Here is a 27,201-nt window from a genome sequence, read left to right on the forward strand (position 1 = left end):
CCTACCCTGACTTACCCCTCTCCATCCAGTCCTAACCTGCCTTACCCAATTCTACCTATTAGGGCTCAAGTGAAAGAAGGTCAGATGTAGTATTGGGAAACACTCACATAGGGATCGTCCTCTTCACACAGGTCATCTTGGGCTGTGGGGTATCCCTTCAGAACCAGCTGCTGGATACAACCCTGGGGGGAGAGAAGTTAAGGAACATTAACACTAGTACACACTAACAGTACCCTGGGGGGGAGAGAGAGAGAGAGAGAGAGGTTAGGGAACATTAACACTTGTATACACACTCACAGTAAATGCCTGATTTGATTTGCCAGCTCTCAAATCAAATCAACACAACCTCAATCTGGTAACAGGTAGCTCAATCTGACAAAAACTCTTCAAGACAGCTGCCTTTAAACTGCTATAACAGAACATAGATCCCACTAACCACATAGATCTCACTAACAATGACTGTCAGGAGGGTCGCAAATGGCACATGGCATGTTTGACTAATCTGTTTATGGGTCTATCCAGAGGACAAACACCTGTTTTCAATCCAACAAATCCTTCATGAAACAAGTGGAGAGGAGAGGAGGGGAGAGGAGGGAGAAGACAGAAGGGGAGAGGAGGGAGAAGAGAGGCTGAGTAAACTAAATCAAGTCCATCTGATGCTGTAAAGAGAGGTTGAAGGTAAACAGCAAATGTTTCCATGCAACAGCTCTGATTCCATCAAAGTTCTATGAGCTTTGCTTAGATCAAAATTATTATTATTTGGTCATTTTAACCCCCTTTTTCTCCCCAATTGGTAGTTACAGTCTTGTCCCATCGCTGCAACTCCCGTACGGACTCGGGAGAGGCTGCTTCTTGACACACTGCTCGCTTAACCCGGAAGCCAGCCACACCAATGTGTCGGATGAAACACAGTACAGCTGGCGACCGAAGTCAGCGTGCATGCGCCTGGCCCGCCACAAGGAGTCGCTAGAGCGCGTTGGGACAAGGATATCCCGGGAGAACCTGGGCCAATTGTGGGATCGAACCCGGGTCTGTAGTGACACCTCTAGCACTGCTTTGAGGACGCTGAGATCAATACTGATCATCCAATAGGAAGAGACTTGTGAAGAAAAAATGTATTTGATTTGAAGAAGAGTATTTTGTTGAATTAAACTTCAGGCTCATTGTGATCGGTAAACCTTCCAAACAGGAAACTCTACCACTGCTAAAATACCCATTGTAAATATCAATGCAATCCACAGTAGGCAGGTTTGCATTAACACAGGTTTATTCGACAAAAGCAATGTCGCCCAAACATGTATAATGGAAACGACAGTTATAAGAGACATTTTCTTAAGATCGACAAAAATTTTATCAGGTCGACAAGGGTGGATTTTTCGTTTGTAAAACTTTATTGTGACAAATGGTGATGGAAACAACTTGTTTCGAATAAACAAATCATTTTGAAGGTCAGTGATGTCATCACATAACTATAAAGCTCCACTCCACATTTAAAAAAAATATATATATTTTTTTTTTCAACTATAAAAATAATGTTTCTTTACAGCATTGCTTCGCTTTGCTTATCTGGTTGGCTAGCAAGCTTCACCATCCAATTACCTCAGATCTACAGGAGTGTAAGTTTCACCATGGCGACCACGGACCGTGGCGATACGTTGGCACGTTAGAATTATTAGAATATGGCAAATATTTGTCAATTGTTGCATTCTACCCATTCTGGCTTTTGCGGGCTACCTGAGACATGAAACAGATAGGTGGGAGGGAATACAGGCTGTCACCAATTTATTAATGTGCAATTTGCCTTCAACCACTTCATTTTTATTCAACACTGTAGGTTTCTGGGAAAACATAGTCCAATGGAAGGGCACCGTAGCAGGCAGTTGGGGCATCTATTTTCTATGCAAGCTTTCTAAATGTGGAGAAACAAAATTACTGGACAAGTTAATGGAAACACAGCTACTGATGCAGAAACAAAAAGCCACAAGAACACAACATGATCTCTGTACAATAACAATGTTAGCTACGTTGGAACAGGCAAGCTGACCAATGCCTCCAACATGAGGCAGACATACGGTACAGCTCTGAGCCAGACGGGGTCTGAAATGATTGACACCCTTGATAAAGATGAGCAAAAATTACTGTATAAAATAAATAATTCAAATACTGAGCTTAAATACTCAATTTGTTTAGGAACTTATAGTATTTTCTCAGAATAAAATTGTCAGAGAAAGATATCTTGTTTATCAAGTGATATTTTTTTTCTCAACTACTGTAGGTAAGGGTCAACATGATTGACACCTTGTTTTCAATACCTTTCCCTTGTGAGGATAACATCACTGAGCCTTTTTCTAAAACAAATTGGGAGGGATCTTAAACCATTCCATACAGAATCCTTCCAGATCTGTGATATCCTTCAGTCTGCGCTTATGGACTGCCCCTCTTCAGTTCAAACCACAGATTTTCAATGGGTTTCAAGTCTGGAGACCATTTATTTGTTCTTTAATGTGTGCTTGGGGTTATTGTGTTGCTGGAAGATCCACTTGCAGCCAAAGTTTCAGGCAATCCGATTTTTGGCAAAAATGTCCTGGTACTGGGTAAAGTTCATGATGCGGTTGACCTTAACAAGGACCCCAGGACCAGTGGAAGCAAAATAGCCCCATAAAATCAAAAGATTCACCACCATTTTACAGTAGGTATGGGGTTCTTCTTTGCTTATGTATAGTTATAGTTTCTTATGTTCTTTCTCAGTTCGATGGCAAACCCACCACTGGTGTGCGTTGCCAAAAAACTGACCAAACCACCGGTTCCAATCCAAGTGCCAATGCCATTTAGAAAACTCCAGGCTTTTACATTTGTTGGATGACGTGAAAATAACCAGAGCTATTTTCTGCACACTGTTTGGCAGGACAACAAGAAGCTGGCTACAGCAGACTGACTAGCACCCAGCTAGAAGAGTGTTTTCCTCAAAGCACATGACATCATATGGTGTAGAGTATCATGTCTGCTGCACCAAGTGACCGTTGCCAAGACAGCTGACATGTAAGTGTTGTGATGATAAGTGATGTAACTAATGGTTCTATGAAGAGGTACATATGCTGCGTACGTTAGGGTTACACAAAGTCTCTTAGCAAGAGTTTATACTCTGCTTATATATACAACAACAAAAAACGAAAGGAAATGAACATGGGACTCAGAGCCGGTCGTTCTCTGAAGTCTACTGGTCCTAAACCAGCATGGGTTTTTATCCAAATCAGCTGCGGTCGACTGCCACACACACACACACAGCCATTTTTCCATAACGCAGTGTGAGGTGCTTTCAGGAGCACCACTGCTGCTGCGTCTGTTTATTAGTGTTCCTCACAGGGGAAGAAACAGGATATCAGATTCCAACACAAACACACTATCAGCTGGAGGCCTCACTGCCATGCCTCCAACACACATTGATAGAGAGAGAGAGAAAGAAAGAGACAGAGAGAGAGAGAGAGAGGGGAGGGGATGAGAGGGGGAGAGAGAGAAAAAGAGATACAGACAGAGACAAAAACAAAGTCAAACAGACATTAATGAGAGAGAGAGGAGGGAGACAGGAGAAAGAGAGTGGCAGAGGAAAGAAAGAGGGGCAATGAACATAAAGAGTGACATTTTGATTTTCCCCTGGCCAGTGAGAGGTCTGTTTTGATCCCGGGTGGTAAGTGAGAAGAGAAAGGTTGGTACTGGTTGAAACTGGCAGGGAGAACAGAGAGTTTCCTACTCCTCCACACTAAGTTAACTGTATTTCACTGAATCTACCAACCCATTGCTCCAATGAAACTTTATGAGAGGGAAATAGCTGCTTGGCAATAGCTTTTTGGTGCACTTAAAAACTGAGGCAGGCAATACTTTATTAGTTAATCCATTCTGTTTAGATTAGTACAACATCTAAGTAGCAGTGGTAGGGTGTAGAGCTCTGCTACTTGCTCGACTGGGTTAAGGGCCGGGTAGGGGCCGTTTTTTTCATCAATAACTAGAGTACGGGCAGGGCTCAGGCTTCACTAAATTGATCAGTAACATTTTGAGCTGAGCCATTTGCTCGTCCTCTGCTGCGCATTACAGTCATATCTGACTAAAATAATAACATGGTATCAGAAGCGCTTCAACCTCGTCAAATATAGAGACAGGAGAGATTATTTCAAAGAAAATAATGTTCCTTGAGTTTCGAGTGACAAAAGTAGCTAACTGCTCTCTCACATCTCTCCGTTGATATGGACACTCACAGATTCAGAGCGCATGCAGAGCGAACAGCGCACAGGGAGCGAGTGACAGAGAGAGAGGAGCAGCTAATGGATTTACTAATGGAGGAAGTTATTTCTGATTTCGGGCAGTGCAGGGCAGGGCCTTAAATTTGGCAGAAGCAATCGGGCCTGGGTTGGGTAGGGCCTGAACGTAACGGTCACGGGTAGGGCTCGGGCTTAAAATTCATGCCCATGCAGGGCTCTAGTAGGGTGGAGTGGAAGTAGCATTTGATATCTATGGGTGAAATATACTGCATCGTAATGCCTAGGCTTTAGGTCAATAGGATAACACAGCCTTGTGGCTCGCAGAAAACCTGGGTTCAAACCCCAGTGAGTCACACATACACAGTATGACTGATAACTAGTTAAAGCAAAATTCCACCCAAAGATGCTCTTTTAGTATTTGTTTCATTAGTCCATTGTTGACATAGTTCCAAAATGTTTTGCTTGTCAGGAGAGGATGAAAACCAGAAGTTCTATCGGCCCTCCAGGACAATGACTGGGTCGCCCTGGGACACCAGGTGAGTGCAATTAAGTACCAGGTAGAAAACAAAAAACTGAAGTGTTTAGGCCCTCCAGGACCAGGACTGGTTTAAATGAAGAGAAAATGGACAAATACATGATGCACCTCTCGGGCTGAGGTGAGGGTGCGAAGGCGGGGTTCTGTGGGATTATTTAAGATACTCTTTGAAGAGGTAGGGTTTCAGATGTTTACAAAAGATGGGCAGGGACTCTGCTGTCCGAGCTTCAGGGGGAAGATGGACAGGGACTCTGCTGTCCGAGCTTCAGGGGGAAGATAGACAGGGACTCTGCTGTCCGAGCTTCAGGGGGAAGATGGACAGGGACTCTGCTGTCCGAGCTTCAGGGGGGAAGATGGGCAGGGACTCTGCTGTCCTAGCTTCAGGGGGAAGATGGGCAGGGACTCTGCTGCCCTAGCTTCAGGGGGAAGATGGACAGGGACTCTGCTGTCCGAGCTTCAGGGGGGAAGATGGGCAGGGACTCTGCTGTCCTAGCTTCAGGGGGAAGATGGGCAGGGACTCTGCTGCCCTAGCTTCAGGGGGAAGCTGGTTCTACCATTGGGGTGCCAGGACTGGGCTGAGCGGAACCTGCACCCCCCCCCCCCCACACACACACACACAACACAAGCAGATAAAAAGAAAAACCCGTCAACTCACCACAAACCTGTCCAGCCCCGTACCACCTGCGTTGCCCACGAAGACGCCCGAGCTGGCCTCGAAGGTGAGGGGCTCCGGGCTCCTCTGGAAGGCCACGCGGTGGTACTCCTCACAGTCCATGTAGAGACGCACCTCTGTCCCCTGCACCGTCAGCGTGAAGCGGGCCCACCTCCCTGTCAGGTCAGCCAGTTTGAAGCTCGCAGCCTCCTGGGTGCTCCCGACCCCCGGGTCAGTGTAGTAGAGGAGCACCTGCTGAGACCCGTCCTCCACGGGGCTCAACGCCACGCCCAGGTGCACCACCCGTTGGTAGGCATCGGTGATGGCGAAGAGGACCCCGCCGTGCCGCGTGGTGGGCTTGGCGGTGACGATAACGGTGAAGTCACGGTAGAAGGGGTCAGGGATGAAGGACTTGGTGAGGCGGCCCACGTTTGCATCGGGCCCGAAACTGTAGGCCGGGTAGCCCTCAAAGCCCGTGACGAAGGAGACGGATGGGGGGAGGGGAACGCCGATCAGCTCCGTCAGGTCCATCTGGCCCTGGGAACCCCCCTCTGAAACACAAAGAAATACCATCAGATCACATAAATACTGCATTAATACATAGGAAGACTTGATGAAGTGTCTATTCATGATTCATTCATCATGAATGTTTTTATTGATTATAAACTGGTCTGAAAATTCAATGCAGACAATTTTTTATTTTTTTATTATTTAACTAGGCAAGCCAGTGAAGAACAAATATCTTATTTACAATGACAGCCTACCAGGGAACAGTGGGGTAACTGCCTTGTTCAGGGGTATAATGACAGATTTTTACCTTGTCAGCTCTGGGATTCAATACAACAACCTTTCGGTTACTGACCCAAAGCTTTAACCACTAGACTACCTGCCACCCAACCTTCTCCCTTATCTCTGGCAAGTCATGCATGCTTTTATTTCCCACAATTACTTTCCCCTTTAATGGACTCACGTTAAAGAAAAATGATTACAATTCTACCCCAGTTTCAAGAAGATGACTACACTCACACACACTCACCACCACCACACATGGTCCCCGTTAGGAGGGAGAACCCGTGGAACAATCGTTCGTTTTGTTAGACGGTATAGCAGGATAAGGCCTGTTCATCTGGAAGGCATTAGCATAGACAAATACATACACCGGGCCCAGGCTGCTCCTGTAAAATTGCCTTAGCAAGCTAGGCTATCCCACACCGCTAGGCTAGCCCACACCGCTAGGCTAGCCCACACCGCTAGGCTAGCCCACACCGCTAGGTTAGCCCACACCGCTAGGTTAGCTCACACCGCTAGGCTAGCCCACACCGCTAGGCTAGCCCACCCTGCTAGGCTAGCCCACACTGCTACCGTTAGGCTAGCCCACACTGCTACCGTTAGGCTAGCCCACACTGCTACCGCTAGTTCCCCATAGAGAGACACAGATAGATAGTCTGTCTTTACTGGCCACCACCTCTCAGGCAGCTTCAAGACAGTGTCTCTAGTTAACCTTAACCCTTGGTCTGAGTGCCTGTTTTACTGGTGTCATGGAACAGAGGCCTGATAGAGCTATCACCTGTTTACTGGTGTCATGGAACAGAGGTCTGATAGAGCCATCACCTGTTTACTGGTGTCATGGAACAGAGGCCTGATAGAGCTATCACCTGTTTACTGGTGTCATGGAACAGAGGTCTGATAGAGCTATCACCTGTTTACTGGTGTCATGGAACAGAGGCCAATGACCTGATAGAGCTATCACCTGTTTACTGGTGTCATGGAACAGAGGCCAACGACCTGACAGAGCTATCACCTGTTTACTGGTGTCATGGAACAGAGGTCTGATAGAGCTATCACCTGTTTTACTGGTGTCATGGAACAGAGGTCTGATAGAGCTATCACCTGTTTACTGGTGTCATGGAACAGAGGTCTGATAGAGCTATCACCTGTTTACTGGTGTCATGGAACAGAGGCCAATGACCTGACAGAGCTATCACCTGTTTACTGGTGTCATGGAACAGAGGCCAACGACCTGACAGAGCTATCACCTGTTTACTGGTGTCATGGAACAGAGGTCTGATAGAGCTATCACCTGTTTACTGGTGTCATGGAACAGAGGTCTGATAGAGCTATCACCTGTTTACTGGTGTCATGGAACAGAGGTCTGATAGAGCTATCACCTGTTTACTGGTGTCATGGAACAGAGGCCAACGACCTGACAGAGCTATCACCTGTTTACTGGTGTCATGGAACAGAGGCCAACGACCTGACAGAGCTATCACCTGTTTACTGGTGTCATGGAACAGAGGTCTGATAGAGCTATCACCTGTTTTACTGGTGTCATGGAACAGAGGTCTGATAGAGCTATCACCTGTTTACTGGTGTCATGGAACAGAGGTCTGATAGAGCTATCACCTGTTTACTGGTGTCATGGAACAGAGGCCAACGACCTGACAGAGCTATCACCTGTTTACTGGTGTCATGGAACAGAGGCCTGATAGAGCTATCACCTGTTTACTGGTGTCATGGAACAGAGGCCAACGACCTGACAGAGCTATCACCTGTTTACTGGTGTCATGGAACAGAGGCCAACGACCTGACAGAGCTATCACCTGTTTACTGGTGTCATGGAACAGAGGCCAACGACCTGACAGAGCTATCACCTGTTTACTGGTGTCATGGAACAGAGGCCTGATAGAGCTATCACCTGTTTACTGGTGTCATGGAACAGAGGTCTGATAGAGCTATCACCTGTTTACTGGTGTCATGGAACAGAGGTCTGATAGAGCTATCACCTGTTTACTGGTGTCATGGAACAGAGGTCTGATAGAGCTATCACCTGTTTACTGGTGTCATGGAACAGAGGCCTGATAGAGCTATCACCTGTTTACTGGTGTCATGGAACAGAGGCCAATGACCTGATAGAGCTATCACCTGTTTTACTGGTGTCATGGAACAGAGGCCTGATAGAGCTATCACCTGTTTACTGGTGTCATGGAACAGAGGCCAATGACCTGATAGAGCTATCACCTGTTTTACTGGTGTCATGGAACAGAGGCCTGATAGAGCTATCACCTGGAATTCCTCGCCCACCCAGTGACATCACAGCAGATGCTTCTGGACCGGCCCAAAGGGGGAGCAGCTGGGGACATCACACCGCACTCTCTGGCAGATGCAGGTTTCCATGATGCAGTACAAGACAACATACTGTGTAGGACCAGGATGTGACAGGACTAACACTACCTGGACCAAGACATCTCCATAAAAGTGATTTCTTGGTCCAGCTCGACAAATATTTCACTTCGGGTAGGATCCACTTCAGTTTAAAGTTGACTCATTTCAAGGTGCATAAAGTTCTGTATGTCTCAATCTACAATATAATACATGCGCATCGTGTGTGTGCATCTGTATTAATGTGTGTGTTAATCCATGAGTGTTTTCTCTCTAAGTGGTCATCAGTCCACTTAAGAAACTCTCTCTGGGTCATTTCATTTAAGTCATTTAGCAGACGCTCTTATCCAGAGCGACTTACAGTAGTGAATGCATACATTTCTTTCCCGTACTGGTCCCCCGTGAGAATCGAACCCACAACCCTGGCGTTGCAAACACCATGCTCTACCAACTGAGCCACACGGGACCATTTCCTAAGAGGGTCGTTGCGTTTCGAGGAGTGTGTAATGTGGCCTGCACTGCATTGTTTTGGCAGGAACTACACTGTTGCCATCTGTACACATAGCCCAGTTAAACAGCCTCTGCACTACTTCGTTATGTACACATTGCAGCTTATTCGTCTCAGTCGGGTTATGCAATTCAAATAAATTATCATACTTGAGTCCAATTGTAATTTGGCTACCGGAGCAACCTCAGACGCTGAGGGAAATGGGCCTTGTGTGCCACCCACCTCAGAGAACTTTGGAGTGAGATGGCAGACAGTTGAATTTAGAACACATTCTATCCTGAGCCATACCAGGCTTTATTACTGTAAGAATCAGTTCTGTGTGTGTGTGTGTACAGTATGTGTGCGAGTGTGTGTGTGTATAAGTGTGTGTGTGTGTCTGTGTATATATGTGTGTGTTTACGTGTGTGTGTGTACGTGTGTGTCGGTGTGTATATATGTGTGTGTGTGTATATGTGTGTATATTTTTTAATTTATTTAACCGTTATTTAACCAGGTAAGTTGACTGAGAACACATTCTCATTTACAGCAACGACCTGGGGAATAGTTTCAGGGGAGAGGAGGGGGATGAATGAGCCAATTGTAAGCTGGGGATGCTTAGACAGCCGTGATGGTATGAGTGCCAGATTGGGAATTTAGCCAGGACACCGGGGTTAACACCCCTACTCTATGATAAGTGCAATGGGATCTTTAATGACCTCAGAGAGTCAGGACACCCGTTTAACGTCCCATCCGAAAGACGGCACCCTACACAGGGCAGTGTCCCCAATCACTGCCCTGGGGCATTGGGATATTTTTTAGACCAGAGGAAAGAGTGCCTCCTACTGGCCCTCCAATACCACTTCCAGCAGCATCTGGTCTCCCATCCAGGGACTGACCAGGACCAACCCTGCTTAGCATCAGAAGCAAGCCAGCAGTTGGATGCAGGGTGGTATGCTGCTGGCTATATATGTGTGTGTGTGTGTGTATGTATGTATGTGTGTGTATATATGTGTGTGTGTATGTGTGTGTATATATGTGTGTGTGTGTGTGTGTGTGTGTGTGTATGTATGTATGTATGTATGTATGTATGTATGTGTGTGTGTGTGTGTGTGTATATATATGTGTGTCGGTGTGTGTGTGTGTGTGTATATATGTGTGTGTGTGTATATGTGTGTGTGTATATATATGTGTGTGTGTGTGTATATATGTGTATGTGTGTGTGTATATGTGTGTGTGTGTGTGTGTGTGTGTGTGTGTGTGTGTGTGTGTGTGTGTGTGTGTATGTATGTATGTATGTATGTATGTATGTATGTATGTATGTATGTATGTGTGTATGTGTGTGTGTGAGTAAATATATGTGTGTGTGTGTTACAGTAACTCCCTATTCCCCTCCTGTTGAGCGACGTTTCCCAATCGGTCAAACATCAACTACTAATCCCATTACAGTAGTATCATGAGGTTGACGTTGGACACGGCTGCAGGAAACCACAGACTCCTTTCTACATCAAACAATCCCTGGACTTCTGGCAGCAACGGTCTGACGGAGAAAGTAGCATAATACTGTAAAACACTGGTATGTACAGTAACTTACAGTACACACACACACACACACACACACACACACACACACACACACACACACACACACACACAGTCATATAACCTAAACTCTTCAACTCTAAGACCATCAGACTCAAGACAGTTCAACCAGCTCATAAGTCGCTGACGATGCAACGATGTAGAATGGGTGTGTGTCTGTCATCATCATTTACTCCCTTGTGTCCCTCTTAACCCCGCCTCTCTCCTCTCCCTTCCCCTGGGGATGGAAATGAGATACAGAACAAGCTGGCCAGAGGAAGCTGCCTCGTTTTTTTTGTTGGTGTAAAACCACAGCATTTACTGGACTGTAGCTAGCTAATGGAGTGATGTTAAACCATGGATCCACTTCAATACTGGACTGTTTACACTCTGAAGCCTGATCCAGATAGTTCAGGACTTAAAAAAAGGTTCATTGTGTAAAATGTCTGATGGTGTTAGCTCTGCTAGTACTTTAGCACAACTCTTCGGACTATCGTTGTCGAGCCATACATGGAGGTGAATGAAATCTGTCGGATTAATCGTCCGAGTTAGAATACCTCACGATAAACTGCAGACCATACTATTTACCAGGAGAATTTTCATCTATATTTTTCATAGCTGTCTATTTACCACCACAAACTGATGCTGTCACTGAGACCGCACTCAACGAGCTGTATAGGGCCATAAGCAAGGAAGAAAATGTACATTCAGAGGTGGTGTTTCTCGCGCCAGGTGATTTTAATGCAAGGAAACTGAAATGTGCTTTACCTCATGTTTACCAGCATTTCACCTGTGCAACTAGAGGTGAAAAAAAATCTAGATCACCTTTATTCCACACACAGAAACACATACAAGGCCCTCCCAGTGTTTTGTGAGACGCAGAGTAGGTGAATGGATGATCTCCGCATGTGTGGTTCCCACCATAAAGCATGGAGGAGGAGGTGTGATGGTGCTTTGCTGGTGACACTGTCTGTGATTTATTTAGAATTCAAGGCACACTTAACCAGCATGGCTACCACAGCATTTTATAGCGATACGTCATCATATCTGGTTTGCGTTATCATTTGTTTTTTCAACAGGACAATGACCCAACACACACCTCAAGGCTGTGTAAGGGATATTTGACCAAGAAGAGTGATGGAGTGCTGCATCAGATGATCTGGCCTCCACAATCACCCGACCTTAACCCAATTGAGATTGTTTGAGATGAGTTGGACCGCAGAGTGAAGTAAAAACAGCCAACAACTGCTCAGCATATGTGGGAACTCCTTCAAGACTGTTGGAAAAGTATTCCTCATGAAGCTGGTTGCGAGAATGCCAAAGTGTGTAAAGCTGTCATCAAGGCAAAAGGTGGCTACTTTGAAGAATCTCAAATATAAAATAAATTTTGATTTGTTTAACACTTTTTTTGGTTACTACATGACTCCATCCATGTGTGTTATTTCATAGTTTTGATGTATTCACTATTATTCTACAATGGCAGCTGCTAATGGGGATCCCTAATAAATACAAATATCATTGCAGCCCTAGCTGACGTCATCCACTGAAACAGTGGAGCTAGAGCAGTCATTATAGCTTCCATGTGACTCCATTCAGCCTGGAATAAACCGGTGGAGGGAGAGGGAATTGGTCATCTTTAATTCACCTCTAAAGAGGTGGGCTAAATTATCAAAATATCACACTATTCGGAAGGAAGTTTCTAACTAGCGTTAGTGCAATAACTGGTGAAGCTACCTTACATTTAATTCATTTCGCAGACTCTCTTATCCAGAGTGACATTATTTAACTAGGCAAGTCAGAACAAATTCTTATTTACAATGACGGCCTACACCTGCCAAACCCATGTCGACACAGGCCAAATGTGCACCGCCCTATGGGACTCCCAATCACAGTCGGTTGTGTTACAGCCTGGAATTGAACCAGGGTGTCTGTAGAGACTCATCAACCACTGAGATGCAGTGCTTTAGACCACCGAGATGCAGTGCCTTAGAACACCGAGATGCAGTGCCTTAGAACACCGAGGTGCAGTGCCTTAGAACACCGAGGTGCAGTGCCTTAGAACACCGAGGTGCAGTGCCTTAGAACCCCGAGGTGCAGTGCCTTAGACCACCGAGGTGCAGTGCCTTAGACCACCGAGATGCAGTGCCTTAGACCACTGAGATGCAGTGCCTTAGACCACTGAGATGCAGTGCCTTAGAACGCCGAGATGCAGTGCCTTAGACCACTGCGCCACTAGGGAGCCCAGTTACAATTAGTGCATTCATCTTAAGATAGCTAGGTGAGACAACCACATATCATAGTCGTAGTGAAGGACATTTTTCCTCAATAAAGAAGTTAGCATCAAAGTTGCTAGTAGTAAGAAAAGACAAGTGCAAGCCTTATTTGATTATTTTATGTTATTTTTATGCGGGGGAGAGGATAAGACAGATTTCTTGTTTAAGATACTTTTTGAATAGATAGGGCTACAGATGTTTTTGGGAAGATGGGCAGGGACTTTGCTGTCCTAGTATCAGGGAGAAGATCGTTCCACCATTGGGTTGCCAGGACAGAGAATTGGTTTGACTGGGCTGAGCGGGAGCTGACAGTCAAGAGACCAGATGTGGCAGAGTTCTCTGTGTGTAGGCTATGATCAAACCCTCGGAGTAGGGTTTGAGCATAGCCTGAACTCTTGGGCTATCCCTTTAATCCCAGTCTGATATGAGATTCTTTGTAGGGTACAGGTAGGGCCAGTACAGGTAGGACCAGATGGAATCTGTGGTAGGGTACAGGTGGGGCCAGATTTAATCTGTGGTAGGGTACAGGTGGGGCCAGATGAAATCTGCGGTAGGGTACAGGTGGGGCCAGATTTAATCTGCGGTAGGGGTACAGGTAGGGCCCGACGGAATCTGTGGTAGAGTACAGGTAGGACCAGATGGAATCTGTGGTAGGGTACAGGTGGGACCAGATGGAATCTGTGGTAGGGGTTCAGGTGGGGCCAGATGGAATCTGTGGTAGGGCCAGTACAGGTAGGGCCAGATGGAATCTGCGGTAGGGGTACAGGTGGGGCCATATGGAATCTGCGGTAGGGGTACAGGTGGGGTCAGATGGAATCTGCGGTAGGGGTACAGGTGGGCCAGATGGAATCAGTGGTAGGGGTACATGTAGGGCCAGATGGAATCTGTGGTAGGGCCAGTACAGGTAGGGCCAGATGGAATCTGTGGTAGGGGTACAGGTGGGGCCAGATGGAATCTGCAGTAGGGCCAGTACAGGTAGAGCCAGATGGAATCTGCGGTATGGTACGGGTAGGGCCAGTACAGGTAGGGCCAGATGGAATCTGTGGTAGGGCCAGTACAGGTAGGGCCAGATGGAATCTGTGGTAGGGGTACAGGTTGGGCCAGATGGAATCTGTGGTAGGGCCAGTACAGGTAGGGCCAGATGGAATCTGTGGTAGGGGTACAGGTGGGGCCAGATGGAATATGTGGTAGGGGTACAGGTGGGGCCAGATGGAATCTGCAGTAGGGCCAGTACAGGTAGGGCCACATGGAATCTGTGGTAGGGCCAGTACAGGTACAGCCAGATGGAATATGTGGTAGGGGTACAGGTGGGGCCAGATGGACTCTGCCTGCGGTAGAGGTACAGGTAGGGCCAGATGTAATGTCTGGTAGGGCCAGTACAGGTGGGGCCAGATAGAATCTGCGGTGGGGGTACAGGTAGGGTCAGATGGAATCTGCGGTAGGGCCAGTACAGGTAGGGCCAGATGGAATCTGTGTTAGGGCCAGTACAGGTAGGGCCAGGTGCGGTTGGGTACAGGTGGGGCCAGATTTAATCTGTGGTAGGGTACAGGTAGGGCCAGATGGAATCTGTGGTAGGGGTACAGCTGAGAACAGATGGAATCTGTGGTAGGGGTACAGGTGGGGCCAGATGGAATCTGTGGTAGGGGTACAGGTGGGGCCAGATGGATCTGTGGTAAGGCCAGTACAGGTAGGGCCAGATTAAATCTGCAGTATGGATACGGGTAGGGCCAGATGAAATCTGCGGTCGGGGTACAGGTAGGGCCAGATGGGTCTGTGGTAGGGCCAGTACAGGTAGGGCCAGATGGAATCTGTGGTAGGGGTACAGGTGGGGCCAGATGGAATCTGTGGTAGGGGTACAGGTAGGGCCAGATGGAATCTGAGGTAGGGGTACAGGTGCAGCCAGATGGAATCTGCGGTAGGGGTACAGGTAGGGCCAGATGGAATCAGTGGTAGGTGTACAGCTGGGGCCAGATGGAATCTGTGGTAGGGCCAGTACAGGTAGGGCCAGATGGAATCTGTGGTAGGGATACAGATAGGGCCAGATGGAATCTGTCGTAGGGTCAGTACAGATAGGGCCAGATGGAATCTGTGGTAGGGATACAGCTGGGGCCAGATGGAATCTGTGGTAGGGCTACAGGTAGGGCCAGATGGAATCTGCGGTAGGGGTACGGGTCAGGCTAGATGGAATCTGCGGTAGGGGTACAGGTAGGGCCAGATGGAATCTGTTGTAGGGTACAGGTGGGGCCAGATGGAATCTGTCGTAGGGCCAGTACAGGTAGGGCCAGATGGAATCTGTGGTAGGGGTACAGCTGGGGCCAGATGGAATCTGCGGTAGGGCCATTACAGGTAGGGCCAGATGGAATCTGTGGTAGGGGTACAGCTGGCGCCAGATGAAATCTGCTGTAGGGTACAGGTAGGGCCAGATGGAATCTGTTGTAGGGTACAGGTGGGGCCAGATGGAATCTGCGGTAGGGCCAGTACAGGTGGGGCCAGATGGAATCTGTGGTAGAGGTACAGGTGGGGCCAGATGAATCTGCAGTAGGGCCAATACAGGTAGGGCCAGATGGAATCTGTGGTAGGGGTACAGGTGGGGCCAGATGGAATCTGTGGTAGGGTACAGGTAGGGCCAGATGGAATCTGTGGTAGGGGTACAGCTGGGGCCAGATGGAATCTGTGGTAGGGGTACGGGTAGGGCCAGATGGAATCTGAGGTAGGGGTACAGGTGGGGCCAGATGGATCTGTGGTAAGGCCAGTACAGGTAGGGCCAGATTAAAGCTGCAGTATGGATACGGGTAGGGCCAGATGAAATCTGCGGTCGGGGTACAGGTAGGGCCAGATGGGTCTGTGGTAGGGCCAGTACAGGTAGGGCCAGATGGAATCTGTGGTAGGGGTACAGGTGGGGCCAGATGGAATCTGTGGTAGGGGTACAGGTAGGGCCAGATGGAATCTGAGGTAGGGGTACAGGTGCAGCCAGATGGAATCTGCGGTAGGGGTACAGGTAGGGCCAGATGGAATCAGTGGTAGGTGTACAGCTGGGGCCAGATGGAATCTGTGGTAGGGCCAGTACAGGTAGGGCCAGATGGAATCTGTGGTAGGGATACAGATAGGGCCAGATGGAATCTGTCGTAGGGTCAGTACAGATAGGGCCAGATGGAATCTGTGGTAGGGATACAGCTGGGGCCAGATGGAATCTGTGGTAGGGCTACAGGTAGGGCCAGATGGAATCTGCGGTAGGGGTACGGGTCAGGCTAGATGGAATCTGCGGTAGGGGTACAGGTAGGGCCAGATGGAATCTGTTGTAGGGTACAGGTGGGGCCAGATGGAATCTGTCGTAGGGCCAGTACAGGTAGGGCCAGATGGAATCTGTGGTAGGGGTACAGCTGGGGCCAGATGGAATCTGCGGTAGGGCCATTACAGGTAGGGCCAGATGGAATCTGTGGTAGGGGTACAGCTGGCGCCAGATGAAATCTGCTGTAGGGTACAGGTAGGGCCAGATGGAATCTGTTGTAGGGTACAGGTGGGGCCAGATGGAATCTGCGGTAGGGCCAGTACAGGTGGGGCCAGATGGAATCTGTGGTAGAGGTACAGGTGGGGCCAGATGAATCTGCAGTAGGGCCAATACAGGTAGGGCCAGATGGAATCTGTGGTAGGGGTACAGGTGGGGCCAGATGGAATCTGTGGTAGGGTACAGGTAGGGCCAGATGGAATCTGTGGTAGGGGTACAGCTGGGGCCAGATGGAATCTGTGGTAGGGGTACGGGTAGGGCCAGATGGAATCTGAGGTAGGGGTACAGGTGCGGCCAGATGGAATCTGTGGTAGGGGTACGGGTTGGGCTAGATGGAAACTGCGGTAGGGGTACAGGTGGGGCCAGATGGAATCTGTGGTAGAGGTACAGGTGGGGCCAGATGAATCTGCAGTAGGGACAATACAGGTAGGGCCAGATGGAATCTGTCGTAGGGCCAGTACAGGTAGGGCCAGATGGAATCTGTGGTAGGGGTACAGATGGGGCCAGATGGAATCTGTGGTAGGGGTACAGATGGGGCCAGATGAAATCTGCGGTAGGGGTACAGGTAGGGCCAGATGGAATCTGTTGTAGGGTACAGGTGGGACCAGATGGAATCTGTCGTAGGGCCAGTACAGGTAGGGCCAGATGGAATCTGTGGTAGGGGTACAGCTGGGGCCAGATGGAATCTGCGGTAGGGCCATTACAGGTAGGGCCAGATGGAATCTGTGGTAGGGGTACAGCTGGCGCCAGATGAAATCTGCTGTAGGGTACAGGTAGGGCCAGATGGAATCTGTTGTAGGGTACAGGTGGGACCAGATGGAATCTGCGGTAGGGCCAGTACAGGTGGGGCCAGATGGAATCTGTGGTAGAGGTACAGGTGGGGCCAGATGAATCTGCAGTAGGGCCAATTCAGGTAGGGCCAGATGGAATCTGTGGTAGGGGTACAGGTGGGGCCAGATGGAATCTGTGGTAGGGTACAGGTAGGGCCAGATGGAATCTGTGGTAGGGGTACAGCTGGGGCCAGATGGAATCTGTGGTAGGGGTACGGGTAGGGCCAGATGGAATCTGAGGTAGGGGTACAGGTGCGGCCAGATGGAATCTGTGGTAGGGGTACGGGTCGGGCTAGATGGAAACTGCGGTAGGGGTACAGGTGGGGCCAGATGGAATCTGTGGTAGAGGTACAGGTGGGGCCAGATGAATCTGCAGTAGGGACAATACAGGTAGGGCCAGATGGAATCTGTCGTAGGGCCAGTACAGGTAGGGCCAGATGGAATCTGTGGTAGGGGTACAGATGGGGCCAGATGGAATCTGTGGTAGGGGTACAGATGGGGCCAGATGGAATCTGTGGTAGGGGTACGGGTAGGGCCATATGGAATCTGCGGTAGGGGTACAGGTAGGGCCAGATGGAATCTGTGGTAGGGGTACAGCTGGGGCCAGATGGAATCTGTTATAGGGTACAGGTAGGGCCAGATGGAATCTGTTGTAGGGTAAAGGTGGGGCCAGATGAAATCTGCGGTAGGGGTACAGGTGGGAACTGATGGAATCTGTGGTAGAGGTACAGGTGGGGGCAGATGGAATCTGTGGTAGGGGTACAGGTAGGCCCGATGAATCTGCAGTAGGGCCAATACAGGTAGGGCCAGATGGAATCTGTGGTAGGGGTACAGGTGGGGCCATATGGAATCTGCAGTAGGGTACAGGTGGGGCCAGATGGAATCTGTGGTAGGGGTACAGGTAGGGCCAGATGGAATCTGTGGTAGGGGTACAGCTGGGGCCGGATGGAATCTGTGGTAGGGGTACAGCTGGGGCCAGATGGAATCTGTGGTAGGGGTACAGCTGGGGCCAGATGGAATCTGTGGTAGGGGTACAGCTGGGGCCAGATGGAATCTGTGGTAGGGGTACAGGTAGGGCCAGATGGAATCTGTGGTAGGGGTACAGCTGGGGCCGGATGGAATCTGTGGTAGGGGTACAGCTGGGGCCAGATGGAATCTGTGGTAGGGGTACGTGTCGGGCCAGGAACAGCTCTTAATCCCATCAGAGATAGTTGCTATCATTGGTCTCACACACAGGAAATTCAACAAAGCTAGTCACTCTAAGCCTCATTGTACTGTATCCTCTATGGTTTTGTGGTTTGGCTACACCATGTTACACAAAGCTTCTTCTTAAGGAGTATGTGAAATCAAATCAAATCTAATGTTATTGGTCACATACACATATTTAGCCGATGTTATTGTGGGTGTAGCGACATGCTTGTCACACTTCAACGACGTTAGCATCGGTCTATGACGGGACTTTGTTTTGTGTTCACTTTGAAAAGAGCGTAATTTCCCTAGAAGTAATTCACGAGATCGAAAGGTTTTTCGCCAGTGACTTCAGCGTCCCGCTTTTTGAGTGACAGACATGTTTTGGGGGTGATGTCAGCCACGGGAGGTTTGAAAAACATGAAAAAAAGGAGCAAGCTGGCTAGGTAAACGTTAGCGTATTCAGCTGAGTGAGGACACACAAGCAGGTGAGCGATGGCCTCCTGTAAGCACAAAGCCTGTCTGTTAGCAGCAGGCTTAGAGGTGAGTCAACACGGGCATTAGCCTAGAGCCCAGCAAAGCGCCTAGCCTTTGCCTTAATCAAAGGCCGACAGCACTTAAGTGGGAATGAATGAGGAACATTCATAGAGACTCAGCCCTGAGTTAGCATACATGCTAATGCAACTACAAGAGAGGTTTGCTGAGACGACACCGAGATGCTGCTTTCTACCACACACACACACACACACACACACACACACACACACACACACATACACACACACACACACACACACACACACACACACACACACACACACACACACACACACACACACACACACACACACACACACACAGCATTCAGTCATTACCTACAGTACTAGGGAGGGGAACCTCAAGAATTTTAATCTCACCAGAAGTGGGTCATGTTCACAAATGAAAATTAGACTTAAAACTGTACTCTGGGGAGGTGTCGCCCCCCGAACGCCAAGGAGTGTTTTTAATTAACTACTGCGGTAATGCCTCTATTTTCACACTACTAGTCCCTGCTTTTCAGGCTCTATGGAACGGAGTGGTATTAGTGCCAATGAAATTTCTGAAAATACATTTACAAATTATTTGAATTCTGTTGCCCTTAATATCACTCCATATTATTTCACTACATATTATTTCACCATTTAGATAGGACTATCACGGAAACAGAAGCTTTACAATGTTACAATGCAAAAACAGCAAGCCAAGCTAAATCTGGCAAAATCCTTAAGAGCCTTGAATCTGTTATCACTCCCATGGGCCTTCATCTTTGACACCATACATGTGGCTTACTTCAGCCATGTTTCAAGAAGAGGACATTTTTCACCATAAACTCAGTACGAACACTCCTCGCTCTAATAACACTGACAGTGACGAAGCAGATTGATACAATTTTTTTTTTACAGGAATTAAAGTTCAAATGGTATGAAAAGAGCCAGATGTATTTATTTTTATTTAACTAGGCAAGTCAGCTAAGAAAAAAGTCATATTTACAATGATGTCTTAACTGCCTTGTTCAGGGGCAGAATGACACATTTTTACCTTGTCAGGTCGGGGATATGATCTAGCAACCTTTCGGTTACTAGCCCAACGCTCTAATCACTAGGCTACCTGCCGCCCCGAATGGATGGGGCGGCAGGTAGCCACGTTCATCTGAAATAAGACATTTCTACCCTCTCTGTGCCGTAGTCCTCTATTGGAGCAAAAACAGAAATACTTTCCTGGGCTGCATAATTCATATTTGGAGAAATGCCCAGAAGGCTCAGAATACAGAGCCTTCAGAATACAGAGCCTTCAGAATACAGAGCCTTCAGAATACAGAGCCTTCAGAATACAGAGCCTTCAGAATACAGAGCCTTCAGAAAGTATTCACATCTCTTTTCTTTTTCCAAATTTTGTGGTGTTACAGCCTCAATTCAAAATGGATTACATTTTCACTTTGTGCAATACGCCATTATTAAGTAGAATTTTGTTTATAGACAATTTTCAAAATTAATATAAAATGTAGCTGAAATTTCTAGAGTCAATAAATATTCAACCTATTTGTTACAACAAGCCTAAATAAGTTCAGGTGTAAAAATTTGCTTAACAAGTCACATAAGTTGCATGGACTACTGTGTGCAATGATAGTGTTTAACATGATTTTTGAATGACTAACTTATCTCTGTACCCCTCACATACAATTATCTTTAAGGTCACACAGTCGAGCACTGGATTTCAAACACAGATTCAACCACAAAGATCAGGGAGGTTTTCCAATGCCTCACCAAGAAGGGCACCCCTTAATTACACTTTGGATGGTGTATCAATACACCCAATAACTACAAAGATACAGGCGTCCTTCCTAACTCCGTTTCCGGAGAGGAAGGAAACCGCTCAGGGATTTCACCATGACGCCAATGGTGACTTTAAAACATCGGCAAGGACAAGGGAGTTTTTTAGGATAAAAATAAATGGAATAGAGCTAAGCATAGGCAAAATATTAGAGGTAAACCTGGTTCAGTCTACTTTCCAATAGACACTAGGAGACAAATTCACCTTTCAGCAGGATAATAATAAGTTGGTTACCAAGACGGCATTGAATGTTCCTGAGTGGCTTAGTTACAGTGTTGACTTAAATCAGCTTGAAAATCCATGGCAAGACTTGAAAATGGCTGTCTAGCAATGATCAACAACCAACTTGACAGAGCTTGAAGAATTGTTTTTAAGAATAATATGCAAATATTGTACAATCCAGGTGTGCAAAGATCTTAGACTTACCCGGAAAGACTCACAGCTGTAATCACTGTTAAATGTGATTCTAACATGTATTGACTCAGGGCTGTGATTACTTATGCAAATGAGATATTGCTGTATTTCATTTGCAAAATGTTTTTTTTATTTTTTATGTTTTGACTTTGTCATTATGGGGTATTGTGTGTCGATGGGTGAGGGAAAAAAATATTACATACATTTTCAATGCAACAAAACGTAGAATAATTCAAGGGGTATGAACATTTTCTGAAGGCACTGTAGATATGGGGATGTGCTACTGAAATCAATAAATAGTGGAAAACAACGCAATCGTGTATTTTTTTCATCTAGTAGAATTTGCTGTAAACTTTTCGGGAATTTCACATCCACAATGCATTGGAAGAGGGGGGCTGCAAGGTTTGATAGCTAGATCTCTTCAAGTAAACAACAAAACAACATAGAAGATGGCAAATAGCAAAGCTTTTGTGATGGTGTTTAAATGTACATACTTTTTGTTCTCCTTAAAACAATCACTACTATTTAACCGTAACGTTACATCATTGAAAGGAGATTTGAAGCCTGCTACCTGCCGTGCCTTTAGCTAGCTGTGTGCTTTAGTAGGACTAGAAGTTCTAACTGTTCGGACAGTAACAGGGTTAGTTACTTGCTTGTTGAGCGACAAATTCATATTTAACATTAGCCTAGTTGGCTAGAGAGTAAATACCAAGGCTTGTGTTCAAACTGTTACAGGATCTGATGACAATACCAGGCATTTAATTCAGTGGCTGTCACGTGCGTTGTAGTGATTGGACCAAAATGCAGCGGGAATGTGTATGCTCATTTTCTTCTTTATTAAATAAATGAACACTGAACAAAAAGAACGACGAAAACAGTCCTGTCAGGCACACAGCTAAACAAGAAACAACTACCCACAAAAACCCCATGAAAAACACCCCTACTAAATAGGACCTTCAATTAGAGGCAACGAGGAACAGCTGCCTCCAATTGAAGGTCAAAACAATAAACTAAACATAGAAATAGAATAACTAGAAAATAGAACATAGAACTACAAAACATAGAACACTACCCAAAAACCCCGACAACACAAAACAAACACACAAACAAATAACCCCTTATACTGGTCAGGACGTGACAGTGGCGAACACTGCAGGAGAAAATGGCACAGAAAAAAAGTTGAGTAAGTTATATGGCCATAGTTAGCTCTCTTGCTACTGCACTATGCACTGCCACAAGCTATAGCTAACGTTAGTAACGCGGTAGTCTACATTCCTATCGTTGGTATAATAATACTAATTGATTACATTTATATAGTGCTTTTCATAACAATCTCAAAGTGCATCAAACAAGCAATACATCACCATGAGTAGCCTAGCTATAGTTGGCTAGGTCAACCAATACATCATCAACTGACTTGTCTAGTTAATTAAAGGTTAACGGACCCTTTTTTTCAATTTTCGCCTAAAATGAATTTGCGCCTATGCATATTCTTAATACCATTTGAAAGGAAACACTTTGAAGTTTGTGGAAATGTGAAATTAATGTAGGAGAATATATATATCTGGTAAAAGATAATACAAACCCAAAAAAATGCATATTTTTTTTTGTACCATCATCTTTGAAATGCAAGAGAAAGGCCAAAATGTATTATTAAAGCCCAGGCACAATTTAGATTTTGGCCACTAGATGGCAACAATGTATGTGCAAAGTTTTAGACTGATCCAATAAACCATTGCATATCTGTTCAAAATGTATCAAGACTGCCCAAATGTGCCTAATTGGTTTATTAATACATTTTCAAGTTCATAATTGTGCACTCTCCTCAAACAATAGCATGGTATTCTTTCACTGTAATAACTACTGTAAATTGGACAGTGCAGTTAGATTACAAGAATTTAAGCTTTCTGACCATATCAGATATGTCTACGTCCTGGGATTTTTTTTTTGTTACTTATGTAACCGATGTGAAATGGCTAGCTAGTTAGCGGTGGTGCGCGCTAATAGCGTTTCAATCGGTGACGTCACTCACTCTGAGACCTTGAAGTAGTTGTTCCCCTTGCTCTGCAAGGGCTGCGGCTTTTGTGGCGCGATGGGTAACGATGCATCGTGGGTGTCAGTTGTTGATGTGTGCAGAGGGTCCCTGGTTCAAGCCCAGGTAGGGGCAAGGAGAGGGACGGAAGCTATACTGTTACACTTACAACCTCATGCTAATCACATTAGCCTACGTTAGCTCAACCGTCCCACGGAGGTTAGGATGCGCATGGCTACTGTAAACCATCTGTAACATGTGACTGCAGCTACCAAAGTGAGGACAAGGAAGTTGTTTCTTTCTGGAATCGCCAGCTCTCATGTGCCCAGCTGATAGGTCAGTACAGAGAGAGAGGAACTTCTGTCAGTAGGGCTACAATTTCACATAAAGCAGAGGACTATTTTCTAGGGGGGTGCAAGGGTTTTTAATATCCGGTCACCTGGAATGTCTGGTGGTTTTTGCCCAATGCCTTTACAGACAGACAGACAGACAGACAGACAGACAGACAGACACGACCGACGGACGATTATGAAAAAGCTGTGGTAGGACACCATATATTTAACAGTCCTACCACCTAGTGTACAAAGCCTCATTTAGACCCTTTCTTACTGTATCTTTGTAACCTAATCACCCCCATTCTGCTTAGTGTTGTACTTGGATAGGAGTGCAAATTACGGAGTGAGGTGTGGAACTTATATTATGAATGCAGGAGCTGTTGCGGCACAGGGAAGCACATTAAACAGCATGCAGACAGACTGAGACAAGACATTTTTTTATGAACATCTGCATTCAACTGCGCTCATTACCCATTGACTTGGCCCGACCATCTGTGGTTTGGTTCCTGCCCGACAGGCTCCATCTTAAATTCCAGCCAGAGTCAGGAGAATCTAACAACACTAGGGTAGCTGAGGTCAACCAGTCTACAGTAGCTAGTCTCTGATCACAGAGTCCAGAATGAATGACTGACTGGCTGTTCATTATGTAGTTTGTTATGGAAACAAGATGGTGCCTGCCGGTGAGAGCTATGGGTAACTGCTCTGCTGTGTGGTCTACTGAGGCTTCGTACTGTAGCTAGTCAGACATCTTGGTTCACCACAGAGATGCTGAGATCAGCTAACGATCCGCAAACTTTGTGGGAGGATCTAATGTAATGTGCTCTGGGAATAATCTGGCAACCCGGGAAAAGAGAGTTCTGCAATGCAAAGGCCTTATGTAAACCTGTGTAAATGAAAATGGCGCCGACGGATATGGCTGCCGTGCTTCTAGCTCTTAGGAAACGTTGCAGTATTTTTTTATGTGTTATTTCTTACATTATTAGCCCAGGATTTTTTTGTGTTATTACATACAAATATCCGGAAGAACTTTTGGATATCAGAGCGGCGGTAACTCACCAGCATTACCAGTATTACAACCAGGAATACGACTTTCCCGAATCAGATCCTTTGTTCGTTCCATAAAAAAAGCCATTCCTTGAAGAAAATAATAAGCAAACACGTTTGGTGATCACCAAAAGGCATGTAGGAGACTCCCCAAACATATGGAAGAAGGTACTCTGGTCAGATGAGACTAAAATTGAGCTTTTTGGCCATCAAGGAAAACGCTATGTCTGGCGCAAACCCGACACCTCGCATCACCCCAAAAAGACCATCCCCACAGTGAAGCATGGTGGTGGCAGCATTATGCTGTGGGGATGTTTTTCATTGCCAGGGACTGAATTGAAGGAATGATGGATGCCGCTAAATACAGGGAAATTCTTGAGGGAAACATGTTTCAGTCTTACAGAGATTTGAGACTGGGACGGAGGTTCATCTTCCAGCAGGAAATGACTCTAAGCATACTGCTAAAGCAACACTTGAGTGGTTTAAGGGGAAACATTTAAATGTCTTGGAATGGCCTAGTCAAAGCCCAGACCTCAATCCAATTGAGAATCTTTAGTATGACTTAAAGATTGCTGTACACCAGCAGAACGCATTCAACTTGAAGGAGCTGGAGCAGTTTTGCCTTGAAGAATGGGCAAAAATTCCAGTGGCTAGATGCCAAGCTTATAGAGACATACCCTAAGAGACTTCAGCTGTAATTGGTGGCTCTGCAAAGTATTGAATTAGGAGGGAGGGGGGGTGAATAGTTATGCACGTACAAGTTTTCAGTTTTTTTAATCTTATTTCTTGTTTGTTTCACCAAAAAATATATTTTGCATCTTCAAAGTGGTAGACATGTTGTGTAAATAAAATGATACAAACCTGCAAAAAATCGATTTTAATTCCAGGTTGTAAGGCAACAAAATAGGAAAAATGCCAAGGGGGATGAATACTTTTGCAAGCCATTGTATTACTGTACTGTTGGAGCTAGAAACACAAGCAGTTTGCTACACCCGCAATAACATCTGCTAAACACGTGTATGTGACAAATACATTTTTATTTCATTTTGATTTGAAATGTTCTCTATTTCCATCATCACTACCATGGTATTGGGAAGCTAGAGTCCCGAGACGCAAGGCTGTCAGACCACAAGGAGAAAGTCTTACCACACCTTCTGTCTGGTGGATCCAATAGTTTGGTTACAGTGAGTCTAACTAGGAGATAACCGCCAGCCAGCCAAGAGACAAGAAGGGTCAGTGTCTAGCAGAGTTAGCTTAGCCCATCTTTACAGCAGTGGAGGCTGCTGAGGGGAGGACAGCTCATAATAATGGCTGGAACAGAGCAAATGGAATGGAATCAAACACATGGAAACCATGGAAACCATGTGTTGGATGTATTTGATACCATTCTACCTATTTCTCGCATTACCACAAGTCCTCCCCAATTAAGGTGCCACCAACCTCCTGTGCTTTACAGCGTGCAGGATCATCTAGGCTAGAGTGACAGATCACAGGGACTACAGAGGACTGAGCTGGGAGGCCTATCTGTCTGTCTCCATATCTCTGCCTCTCTGTCTGTCTCCATATCTCTGCTTCTCTGCCTGTCTCCAGTCTGTATGACCTCAGGTGGTCTGTAAAGACAGTCTGTATGACCTCAGGTGGTCTGTGAAGAAAGTCTGTATGACCTCAGGTGGTCTGTGAAGACAGTCTGAGGACACAGAGAGAGAGAGAGAATGAGATTCTCCACTGATGGAGAATGTTAATGTATAGCCCGAGAGTGTTACAGTGAGGGGAAAAAAGTATTTGATCCCCTGCTGATTTTGTACGTTTGCCCACTGACAAAGAAATGATCAGTCTATAATTTTAATGGTAGGTTTATTTGAACAGTGAGAGACAGAATAACAATAAAAAATCCAGAAAAACACATGTCAAAAATTTTATAAATTGATTTGCATTTTAATGAGGGAAATAAGTATTTGACCCCTCTGCAAAACATGACTTAGTACTTGGTGGCAAAACCCTTGTTGGCAATCACAGAGGTCAGACGTTTCTTGTAGTTGGCCACCAGGTTTGCACACATCTCAGGAGGGATTTTGTCTCACTCCTCTTTGCAGATCTTCTCCAAGTCATTAAGGTTTCGAGGCTGATGTTTGGCAACTCAAACCTTCAGCTCCCTCCACAGATTTTCTACGGGATTAAGGTCTGGAGACTGGCTAGGCCACTCCAGGACCTTAATGTGCTTCTTCTTGAGCCACTCCTTTGTTGCCTTGGCCGTGTGTTTTGAGTCATTGTCATGCTGGAATACTCATCCACGACCCATTTTCAATGCCCTGGCTGAGGGAAGGAGGTTCTCACCCAAGATTTGACGGTACATGGCCCCATCCATCGTCCCTTTGATGTGGTGAAGTTCTCCTGTCCCCTTAGTAGAAAAACACCCCCAAAGCATAATGTTTCCACCTCCATGTTTGACGGTGGGGATGGTGTTCTTGGGGTCATAGGCAGCACTCCTCCTCCTCCAAACACGGCGAATTGAGTTGATGCCAAAGAGCTTCATTTTGGTCTCATCT

The 27,201-nt window shown here is 46.4% G+C and overlaps 1 protein-coding gene across 1 annotated transcript in view; it reads right to left on the reverse strand.

Moving 5' to 3' along the window:
• Positions 1 to 27,201, reverse strand: part of LOC115149450 (collagen alpha-1(XVIII) chain-like) — a 113,920-nt gene that overhangs the window by 66,778 nt on the left and 19,941 nt on the right. Inside the window, exons 3-4 of the mRNA XM_029692321.1 lie at positions 5,444 to 5,991; positions 108 to 182 (exon numbers count right to left, since the gene is read on the reverse strand). Coding sequence (XP_029548181.1) covers positions 108 to 182; positions 5,444 to 5,991 — 623 coding nt within the window. The remainder of the gene's footprint in view (positions 1 to 107; positions 183 to 5,443; positions 5,992 to 27,201) is intronic.

The sequence above is a fragment of the Salmo trutta genome, chromosome 2, assembly GCF_901001165.1.
Source record: "Salmo trutta chromosome 2, fSalTru1.1, whole genome shotgun sequence".
Lineage (NCBI taxonomy): Eukaryota > Metazoa > Chordata > Actinopteri > Salmoniformes > Salmonidae > Salmo > Salmo trutta.